Below are 12,363 nucleotides of genomic sequence, written 5' to 3' on the forward strand. Positions count from 1 at the left end.
TGTAAACTTTTTAATACTTTTTTTCTTATTATTGTCTGCCGTTTCCCTTTTTCATACCAAATAACTCTGAACAACCACTCGAACTTTAATTTTAATTTTAACTCAATGGATAGCGATACCCATCCAAAGCACATTAAACAAATGACATATTGAAATCTGTTTAAAAATAGAACATATTTTTTTCCGAATTGGTCACGTGATTTTACCTCATCAAGTAATGGGATAACCACATCAAAGAATGACAGGACCACATCAAATAATGAAACAAACACATCATGTAGTGTAAAATCGTCAAATTTTGAAACATCATTACGTAATGTTAAAACCATATTACGAAATAACAAAACCACATCATGTAATGAAACAACTACATAACGTTAAGTCACATTCACATCAAGTAATGTTAAAACCACATTGACTAATGACACAACCACATTAAATAATGATGAAACCACATCGAGTAATGGCAAAACCATATTGAGTAATGGCAAAGCCATATCAAGTCAATACGAAACCATATCAAGTCAATACGAAACCATATCGTGTAATATCGAAATATCATTTATTTAAGTAATGACTATTCCATATTGAGTTATATCAAAACATCATTACGTAATGTCAAAACCATATTAAGTAAAGACAAAATATCATCAAGTAATAATAAAACAACATAAAGTAATATCAGAGTTCCACATAAGACAGCTGTGGCGTTCCATACCATGTGACTGTTTATACTTGTAAATGTAGAAACAATGCACTTCTGTTTATCGTTTATATTGTTGCATAGTACAAACAATAAGACAAAACAAGGCGGCAATGGATTATAAAGAAGACTGTTAACACGATAGAAACTAAAGACAAACAGTTATAGACAAAAAAATACCCCAAAATGCACTCCTTTGCATATTCATTTTCTCTGCATTATTTGTTGCTTTATATGACAGAAAAACGTAAAAAAAACTCAAAATATAACACAGAAAATTGGCACGGAGCAATATGAATACGCATCATAAAATAGCAGATCGACGCGCATTTTTTTGAATGGTAACCTTGAAAAAAGTACAACCAAAGGTCGTGTACATTTACAAGTGTTTTATCTGTTAAAATGTCTGAATTCTTTAAAACTGTGAATTCCTTAAAAATGTATTTCTATATTTATCTAATCATCTATGTATAGTGTTCATGTTTTCTACAGGTCCAGTTGTGAGTTTTCTCATTGTTAAGTATTCAGTAAGAACCGTTGCGATAGCTGGAGGCGTTATTGCCTTTCTCGGCACAGTGGCGGGAGCTTTCTCACCAAATCTTACTATTCTTATTTTTACATATGGCGTTATTTGCGGTGAGTTATATGTACATTTTGAACTTATATAAATTGTATATAAAATAAAGATGGAGATGTGGGGAAAATGTCCACGAGACAGCTACAATCGTCATACCATATGAGGGTCTGGGTGGGGTATACAGAATAGAAAATAATTGGGCAAAAAATATAGAATACATAAAAATTGACACCAAAAAAAATAATATATAAAAATAGAAAATAATGGGCCAAAAATATAAAGATTAGAGAAACATAGGCTAAAAAGTTAACGAATACAGAAATCAAGAAATTCTTATAACTTATGAGGAGTTTGCGAATATTGCCTTAAATGTTGCAGCATACGACAGACATTCCAAGTATTTTTTTTCTTTTCATAAAGCCTTTTCTTCAAATATTTCATCGCAGCTGAATAATGCACCTTACTTGGTTATGTGTAGTAGAATGTAGAACTTGAAATATCATGCTACTGTAAACAACATAGTTCACTGTAAATCTAAATTATATTTACACAAGACTAGAATTGCGCATCAAATAATTCCACAATGACAAATCGATGTGTTTGTTTTATTTATATCGCAAGAAAGATTCACTCGATTAAAATTCATTGATTCGTTTCAACATGTACAAGTTTCTTTTCGCTTTCACATCTTTATGCTCAAATTATTTGTTAGTATAATATATTTGATGTGTTCATTATTTATTATGTATATTTCTTATTGTTTTGGAGAAATGTTATTATATATAAGTTGTGAAACTTGTGTCTGATCCATTTGTCATTTTGAACAATAATATATGTCTAAACTAAACTGTAAATCTTTACATTTCATTTTTAGGAATTGGAATATGTTTTTTCTTCCTTTCATCAATAGTAGCGGTTGGACTCTATTTCACTCGAAAAAGAGCCATAGCAACTGGTATAGCAATGAGCGGAAGTGGTTTAGGTGTGATTGTTTACCCATATCTCACACAATTATTATTAGACATGTATGATTGGAGAAACACTTTGTTAATTATAGCTGCTTTGTGTCTGAACGCTGTAGTATGTGGGGCTTTATTCAGACCATTAACGAGACGAAACATAGATAGTTCAACTTGTAAATGTTTAGAGGAAAACTCTGTTTCCGATTCCGATGAAAGACGATCTATGTTATCTTTGAGATACAAGAACGAAGAATCTGTTTCAACAAATAAAGTTTATAACTCAACATCAGGGATCGGTGGAGAACTAAAGTCGTTTCTTGACACAAACTTAAATGAGAATTTTGATAAAAGACAATTTTTCAGTGAACAACATTTAAGCTCGATAAAAACAACCAATGTCAGAAAAACAGAGTATCATTTTTTGCTATCACCAAGGTTACGCAGTGACGTATTTTACTCCGGAAGTATAAACTTTTTACCTTCGTACGACTCCAAACTTAAGTTCGAAAACGGTCTAGAAGACGACAATAAAAAGGCAAAAGAAAAAAATGATTCATTGTTTCTAAGCTGTATACAGATGTTTCGGCAACTACGATTTACTCTTCTGTTATGTTGCATGGTTATGTGGACTTGTAAGTATAAACCTAACTGTTTCGTACTTACACTTTTGGGTATTTAGCTGAACTTGCTCTGAATGACACTAGATCGGTCTCCGAATAACCTTCTGGCGTCATGCAACAATCAGTTTATAATGTTCGCAAAATTTTTCGGGAGCTTGTTTGACTTTCAGTAATGGCATACAAATTTGCATACAAGTGTAAATACGTCTATTATACATAACGTTATTCTTATATGAAGCTGATAAACAAATTTCAATATACATAACGTTGTTGAAATTTAGTCATCAAGATTTTAAGAAATGCTCAACCTCTTTCCGTTGTTGAGTGTACATGCATTTCTGGAGTGCTCTGTTGACCGTGTATGGTTCTGACTTTTTAAGCCTTCTTTGGTTTTCATGCTCCCGCACAATTTATTTATTTTTATTTCAAAAGTGTTGGGCTTGTGTTTACCTGATGAAGTTTACACGGTAGATCTAAAACTTTATATTCATATATGTATGCATAGACACCTTTTATATATAATGATCAATTTTGCGTCATATAATATTGGCATTGTAGGAATTATGATGTGACTGCTTTGGATAATTAACTAGTCTGACACCTTATGATAGTAATTAGCTGAAATAAACTGAAACGTGCGTTGAACATTTCTTCTTCTTCATATATTGCTTAAGATACGGGCTCAACGAAAATATTTGTATTCGAATAAATGTCAGTAAACATAGTTCATGGACAGGAGATAAGTTCCTCTACAACTAGAATAAAACGAATTAGATAAAAAAAACTTGGTCAAAATAAAGTTCGCAAAATGATAATGATGTCAGGGACGCTCCGGAGAAGTAAATAATGCAATCAGATACAAAAAAAAAAACAAAACATTAGTCACTTATTATTTAACTTTATACGTTTCTGTTAATCTCACTTTCAATTTAATGGAATGTTTATGATTTGCAAAAAGTCGGGACCGATTAATAGTTACTCAAACGATCCGTCATTTAACTTTCCACATCTCTACAACAACAATTGCAAGGTATAAATTAATAATAAAAATTATTTTGTTTAACAAAGAGATATACAAAATTAATACATTACTTTTTTTCATTTTCTTCAGCACAGTCTATAACTATGACTTATATACCAGACATGGTTGTTTCAAAGGGTATTCCACGGTATCATGCCGCCATGTTGATATCAATCATTGGCGTAACCAATACCGTTGTCAGGATTCTGGCGGGATTTACGGTAGATTTTTTCCATGTACGAAGTATCCATCTATACCTTGGAGCATTGTGTCTAGGGGCGATAACCAATATTGCATTACCATGGTGTGACAGTTTTCCTTTACTAGCGACATGTGCTGTTGGATTCGGAATATGTATGGGTATGTTTCACTGAAATCAAAATATTTTGCAGTTATTCTTCTATCAAGTATAGTCTTCTTTCATTGTTAAACATTAAGAATGTTTGTAAAGATGGAAACATTACTAGCTAGAAGGTTTGCCAAGCACTAAAAAGTCTAGTTAAGTTTTTTTTTCAGACTCAATAAATTACATGTAGCAATTTGTCATGCGTCTGAAGCGTTTTTCTTGATTTACCTTCATCAGGAACGCATTAATGTATTAATGTATCAATTGTATCCTTCAAACAATCCTTCTCAATGACTTTACAACTAACGAAAACCACTACAATATTGCAATATACAACACACATCAGGTTCATTCCAGCTTTATTTCACACCTGCAAACATAACTCTTTATAAGTGCATGTATGACTGAAGGGTCTATGTATTAAATGTTTGCAGGTTAAATCAATTACTCTCATGCAGCTTAACTGCACTGAAGGTTCATATGAAGTTTACCAATGTTATAAGTTTACGTCCGCGCATTGAGAAGTCTGTTATGTTCTGCACCATATAAAACTAAATATTGCAAGAACAATTCTTTAATTGACAAAGTTTGCTATTTGTCATTCGCGCTGGTTGATTGAAACAGTTTTTATATAGCATGAAATAGACTCCAATTGTTAAAACAATACCATCATAGTTTTCAACAGGTCTTTGTTAAGATTGAGTCGTTCAGGATGATCGGAACGGTAAAGTATATTTTTGAGAAAAAAAATGTAATGAGTCAAGTAAAATTATTTTAAAAAAGTAATACATATTGCCATTTTAAATTTGATTATGCATGTTTGGGATATATGAGCAATTGGTAAAAAAAAATAATCACATAAAGTGATAAATAGAACTTTTAAATCACTTGGGCTACAATTATTTATATATATATATATATATATATATATATATGTCGAGCAAAATAAAACATGTATATATATATATAATTGTCTCATTGACAATCATACCACATCTCCTTATTTTATATTCCTAGAATTTATTCGTGCAAATCAAAGACACAGCCAATATTGGACCTCTTATGTATAAGGTTAGCGATTACGGGGACCTTCACTGCCCTTTGTTTGAAAGCTAGGAGATGTGAAAAAAGCAATTATTTGGTGACTGAAATTGCCTGTCTAAACTATATTTTCTTCATAAATGGTATATATAATCTGAACACTTTACTATAGAAAGGTCTCCTGTGATGTCACTATATTGTGACGTCATAAATTTGTCGAAATTTACGTATTTGAACTTTTTAAATGGTCATTTCACGCATAGTTTTTCATCAAAATTTATAAAAGCAATAGCTTTATTCAAAATATATTTACACACATTATAACACATCTTTGTAAAATATATTTCTTTTAGGGTAACTCTTTTTTGTAGCAAAATATCTCTAAGGGTAAATCTTTTTTTGTAGCAAAATATCTCTAAGGGTAAATCTTTTTTTGTAGCAAAATATCTCTGAGGGTAAATCTTTTTTTGTAGCAAAATATCTCTAAGGGTAAATCTTTTTTTGTAGCAAAATATCTCTAAGGGTAAATCTTTTTTTGTAGCAAAATATCTCTGAGGGTAAATCTTTTTTTGTAGCAAAATATCTCTGAGGGTAAATCTTTTTTTGTAGCAAAATATCTCTAAGGGTAAATCTGTTGCCCGTATCTAAATATTCATGACAAGATCTCATAATGGGACTATTTTTGCAGTTCATGCAGTTTTGCACTAAATATTAGAATTTGACGCCATCCAATATTTTAAGGCAACATTCAAAAATGTAAACTCTGATGTCCGACAGACTAATGTTTTATGAGCATCTGAAGGATATCATTTGGTAGATTTATAATACTTTATGAATTTCGAATTTAAGGGCCCTTAAAGGTGGCCTTATATCTTTTCCCCGAGATGAAATTGAAATTTTTAAAGATATATGTCTATTTCGAGTAAATGATATAAAGAAATTAATATACTTATTTTTATTTAGGTTTTGATTTAAATATAATAAGCATAGAAAATGCATTGATGAAATAAGAAAAGTAAAAACCAGGATACAAATTTGAAAAGGAATCGTATTTCTTAACATGAAATGTAAATAAGTTGGAAAGTTTAGACGGGAGTGCATTTAAAAAACCGCTTTGCCATTTTGACTAACATGATGCAATTTATACATGTTCTTTGAATTTCATGTATTTTCAGATTTTTAATACTATCCATTAGTGGTAGTAAGATTTGTTTAATCACAAACCATTACCTCTATAAACTGATTGTTTCAACCATAACATATTTTAACGTGTTATGAATACGATAACAGTAAAATTGAATGTATTATGATTTTATTATCACATTGTCACCCGAAATTTAAAAAAAATATCACCATGTTGTGAATGTTCTATTTAAATCTTCTATCCGATTTCTTTATTCTTTCTTCTAATGTCTTTTCTCTCTCTCTTCCTTTCCATGTTGCATGACACGGGTAAGAAATCAGTATTTTCGCAACTATGTTTTATTTTTTTATCAGGTTCGCTACCTAGGTCACCAGAAACAGGGGTGGATAGGTAGGGGTAAGTTTCGCGGACAGAATAAAGAGGTAATTTCATCCTGAAAATCATGAGATTGTAAAACGTGTGCCTGTTCCGAGGCTTATTGATATTTATCATTAGACCTAGTGACGAAATGTTTAAATGTATCACTTCTTAGCTTTGAATGAAACGTAGACACCCGCAGAACATAAAAAAAAAAACATGCATGCAGACACAATAATATTCATATATGTTAAATATGTTCATATGATAAAGAAGTGGACTGCATGATTATCGTTCGTACTTACATTTTGGTGACGATGTAAGCGGTGCATGTTTCATAGAATATTTTCGACGCTGAACAGTAAACTACAGTTTTTTTACTACAAAACTGTTCTTTAATATACATGATATACGCAATATTTGTTTGTCAAAAAACCCATCTCGCATGCAAAGCTTATAATTTGTCACGGCCGACGCACGTTTCGTCTACACAAGACTCATCAGTGGCGCCCGAATAAAATATTTTTTAAATGTTAAATCAAACACGAACTTGAAGAGCATTGCAAGCCAAATATTCGAAAAATATATATTGCCAAATATAGTTAAGTTCGTCTGTGGCTGGGGTAGAAAATCATAATTTTTCGAACGGTTCAAGATTTTTAAAGCAGAAAATGACCATATCAATGATATTATACGTCAACACTGGACTGGTGTACATGTATCCGCGGGGACGAAATGTCTATGGGTTCCTGTTTGTAGTAGCTAGTATTAGCCCTGAAGATGTTTTCATTACCATTTTAAAGGTGACTTCGTTGCGTATTATTCTTTATATGTATAAAAATAAAATCACTAATAAAATTCTGATTAATTTTCTTCTATAAATAAAGAAATGTTCATATTATACATGAAAATTCAATTAATAGAATATTAAAGACAAGATTATGAAGATGGCGATATCCTGCTAAATAATGCACCAGAGATTAAAAAATAGAAGTATCCTATTTGAGCAGGAAACATAACATGTTTGTTTCCTTTAACCTCTAAACTATTTAATACATGTTTGTTAATTTCGATAGTTAGAAAGACAATTATTTCAGCATTCCTAAAAACAAGATTACTGCCGAAAAAAAGGAGAAATGAACTTCTATTTTATTATAAATAGCCTTGGTGGTAAAAACCACTGTCCAATTTGTTTTTTTTTACATGAGCAACGTTTATTGGGTATCCAATTATAGAAGAAGGAAATTGAATTGAACGATTATATCAATGAATTGTGTCTTATCATGGTTCCACTAGGCATATCAGTATTGAAATCTGTATGAATCAGGACGAAAAAACATAATGTTACTCAATATATTTTGGGACGAAATAATTCACGTAAAACAATATGATGAAAGCAAATAAATACTTTTTGGCAGGCATGTCTTATATAATAAACTAAATATTGAAATATAAAAAAATATTATGACGGACTCTTAAAACATGAAATTTAGGTGTAGTCATATCTAAAATATATAGATTTTGATGATAAGAATGTCGATTTGTTATCATATTTTAACTTTCCAGGTACAGTAGTTTGTCTGCGTACAATCCTGATTGCAGATATTCTTGGAATTGATCAACTGACAGTAGCATTTGGAATCATTGCATTTTTCCAAGGATTAACTTTTATTGTCGATCCACCTTTAGCAGGTAATTATTGATGGTATTAAAACAATAAACAACACAAGGCAGCATAGTGTATGGTTTCCATGAACATCGGTGGCCGAGTTGTCTAAGTAGTACAGAATAACTAGCCTGTCAACACTCTCCGGCTTCTTCTATAAAAAAAAACTGACCACCAGGATATAGCCAACAGTGCTCCTAAACACCACTATAAAATCCTCAATTGTGTACGGCATTTTTTTTAGTTACAATGTTAAAGATACCAGGCGTATAAATTTGTATGCCAATTGCATATACACTCAAATTATTAAAGCCATATTTTTATTAGTTGTATTGGGTCTAGCGGACAAGAGCGATTATTTTCATGCAGTTGTTTTGCCATTCATGTCCAGCCGCAGAGTACCGATGAGGGCTGTCAGGAAACCCCGTTGATCGGTTGATTGATTGATTGTTGGTTTCTTCTTTTCCAGTTGCAAGTATTTCATGCATGTTCAGGACGAGAACAAGTTAACAATAAATACAATAGGTATGTCTTGTAATCGAGGCCGTCCGGGATAAGGTCGGGGAAATTTCGACTGCCATTGGAAAAATGAGGGTTTATTGGATAGGGACAGAAATTTGGCCTTGCAACAGGCCACTTACGGAACCCTAAAAGAGACGTTGCAAAAGTTCTTAACGTGCAGAGAGCTTGGCACTCTCTCTACACAAGGCATCGGATTTAACGTCCCTATTCTGACCGGACGTGGATGCACTCGCACATCAAAACCGACGCCCCACTTTGGCGAGGGTTTTACCGCCGGTCGGAAGAAGACAAAAGTGATCATATTTCTAGTCTCCAGTCACCCTTGGCATGGGGAACGCTGTCGGTTGACCAACATTTTACAGCTTAGAATATGTAATAATATTGTCGGTTGATTTAAAATTATTGATAACGCTTTTTATAGACCAGATTAGGGTTTAACACTTTAATTTAACTTTTATCATATGGAAATAACTCAAATTTGATCTACTCCAAGTTAATTAGACACAAGTTGATTCTATAGAGTACTCTGCAGATATTAAAGGGTTTAGTATAATATATTTCGATTTCACTTGAAAAAGGGCACCAACAATCATTGAACTTTTTAATTATGTCAAACACAAAGTCCAATATGTTGATACTTTCAGAATACTAGTCTTGTGATGAATGACATATGGTATGACACTTATATTATACTAAAATGGACATTAACCTTGAAATACATGAATTCTAAAATATATAAAAGGGCCAATCAAAATCCATCAAGTTTTGGTTAGGAGTGTCTTATTTATCTATTCTTTGTATTAAAAAATAGAGAAGGATTGTTTTTGGCTACAAGTGGAACGCGTTCATGGTTATCTGAGACACAGATACGGCATAACAGTCGACCAAGCCATGATGGCGTTCGTAAAACTTTCGAAGCGATAACTTAAACTTTACCAATGGTTAATCTGGTTTCAATAACTTCTTAAAGCCTGTAAAAGGGGTTCAGGGGAAACAGGCGCTTCCATTTAATAGCCTGTATCTTAAAGGGGCATTAGCTACGAGATATATAAAAATTTAAAATATGATTTATTTTTGTTCAATCATTAATGAAAGTGAAATAAAGAAAATAAAAATTCGCTTTTAGCAGCCAATTTGGTTCAATGTTGTCAAAATTAGCTAAGAAACATCGCTGATGAATTATTCAATTGCAAGTGAATAATTCGACCTCATTGAATCCGTATTCATGTGACCTTCAATTTAACCCCTTAGCTTGAGATGGGTTATGCATGTATTCAGCAATTAAAAGGAAAAGAATGTCAACATTGAAAGTGAAACAAGGATGAACCATTCGGTTGACTGATTCGATCCACAAGAAAATCATTCTTATGCAGGTAAAACGATGATAAACATACTTTTTAACCTACAATATGAAATCAAACAGACATAGAAAAATACAATAGCACGTGGTCGCAAACTATTTATATTTATATTGGGTTATATGACCTTCGGCAGTCTTCGGAGGTCATCTCGATGGTTAATTAGATGACGTCTAGACAAAAATACACACGAAATGTTGATACATATTATCGAGTCTATGCATTGTTAATTGCTTATTTTAGACTTTTGTAATTTGGATATACGTTTTAGTATGTTATAAATCAAATACTAGTATGAGAATTCGAGTCAAATTGGTGAACATTAATTTGACAGCTAATGCCCCTTTAAACAGTATTTCGCATTATACTAATATTTTCATATTAACGACTTAACTCTGAAATATATAATTTTTCAACAGGTTACCTACTCTATGGTAGGGCATTATGGTACTCTGTCAAGTAAAAACAACTAAAGAAAGTAAAACTAAGCTTTCAATTGGTGCATTTTGGGGGAAAATAACAGTTTTATGTTTTTTTAACACGACAAAATCATTTGAAAACAGTCAATTTCGCCCCAAATTGCACCGATTGTAAGCTTGATTCACTTTCTTAAGTTGATCCTACTTGAGCGAGTACCAGTATGTCCTGCTTCGTTAAAGGTAACCTGTAGAAAATTATATACTCCGATGTAAAAAGTCAGTACAATGAAAAAAGTCTATAATCTGAATTGATTGGTTTTAATCGTTGAACATTTTAATTCTAGGTTTTATATATGATATGACGGGATCATACATTTACCCATTCTTGATGACTGGATGTTTTTATATAATAGGAGTTATAATGTGTGCTATTCTGTTATTCATACATCACAACGGCATCGCAGAAACTACAGTCGAAGTTGTTCTAGAAGCTGATGACGTTTGCAAACAGAATGGAAAAGTATAGCTTGAATAGACACCAATTGCAATTACCTTTTCACGAAAGTTGTAACAGGAAGGACCTGTCGTGACGTATAAAGCCGTTGCACGATTTTTCTCTACATTTGGCGCTAATAGCTTGGTAGCTGAGTTATTAGAGTGGTCGCTTGAATTATTTACATTATATATTTGTTATTCTCTAACCACATTATTCAGACGTGATTCGGAAAGAGAGAAATAAATGTGGTGAAAATGTTGGAATGTTTCAATTTGTACAGTAGATGTGATAAAGAATAACGTTGAAATATCACGTATCTTATGTAATTGTTTGAAGATCTGTTTTATAAATTAAAAAAAGTGTTTGATACCGTTGTATCTATATCATAAATTATTTTGACCACATTATTATACAAACAAATAAGTTTCAAAAAGTTCAGCTACAGATATTGAAAAAATCCTCTTGATATAACGCGTGTGAAGAAAATCATGAACCGATATTAGAACGTTGGCTTTACGGAACTCATTTTTAACATTGCCGATGGAAAGAACAATGAATCTATATTTTAAGATATAATACATACGCAAAGGCAGCAGTTTTGTGTTTGGTGCCACATAACGATTCTATTGATATTTGATATTACAAGCAACTTGAAACTACAGATAATCGAATATATGTAGTCATAGTGCCATGCAAACTACGGGAATGATTATCATAATAAAGTCGGACATGTACAGGCCGAAAGTGCATTTCCCTATTGTGGACGATGCACTGTGTAAAATACATTTGTGATATATGAAGTGTATTTTTCATGTATTGTCATCATTTCAATAAACAAGCTATTAATAATAAAATATTCTATATTTGATTTCATTTGTTTGAGGTTTATCAATTTCGACGCGAGAGTTCCTCAAAGCAAATAGGTCTGCCAGAAAACGAGTAACTTATACCATATTAGAAACAGAGTTTGTCCCACCAAATTCTGCGTATTATGACAGCTTGAATTAATAATATCATTTGAAAATCAATAAGATGGACTGATTTTCCGGTGGCATGTATTGTCTTCAAAGTTGGTCTACCGGAAAGCGGGTAATGTGTAGTAAATCAACTACGTCCACGCGAGGTGTACGT

General features: G+C 32.1%; 1 protein-coding gene across 9 annotated transcripts in view; it reads left to right on the plus strand.

Annotated features, from left to right (window-relative positions):
* The window catches only part of LOC127701497 (monocarboxylate transporter 12-like), a 45,665-nt gene extending 33,565 nt beyond the window's left edge, over window positions 1-12,100 (plus strand). For 6 of the 9 annotated variants that reach the window (XM_052205380.1, XM_052205381.1, XM_052205378.1 and 3 more), the window contains 5 exons: window positions 1,196-1,339; window positions 2,155-2,874; window positions 3,974-4,243; window positions 8,338-8,463; window positions 11,081-12,100. In XM_052205380.1, the coding sequence (XP_052061340.1) occupies window positions 1,196-1,339; window positions 2,155-2,874; window positions 3,974-4,243; window positions 8,338-8,463; window positions 11,081-11,262 (1,442 nt within the window). In that variant the 3' untranslated portion in view covers window positions 11,263-12,100. Of the gene's footprint in view, window positions 1-1,195; window positions 1,340-2,154; window positions 2,875-3,973; window positions 4,244-6,767; window positions 8,466-11,080 lie in introns of those variants that run through there. The other 3 variants (XR_007982066.1, XR_007982065.1, XM_052205384.1) reach the window with 3 other exon arrangements.
* Window positions 12,101-12,363: the final 263 nt, after the last annotated feature.

The sequence above is a fragment of the Mytilus californianus genome, unplaced genomic scaffold, assembly GCF_021869535.1.
Source record: "Mytilus californianus isolate M0D057914Y unplaced genomic scaffold, xbMytCali1.0.p SCAF_5, whole genome shotgun sequence".
Classification (NCBI taxonomy): Eukaryota; Metazoa; Mollusca; class Bivalvia; order Mytilida; family Mytilidae; genus Mytilus; species Mytilus californianus.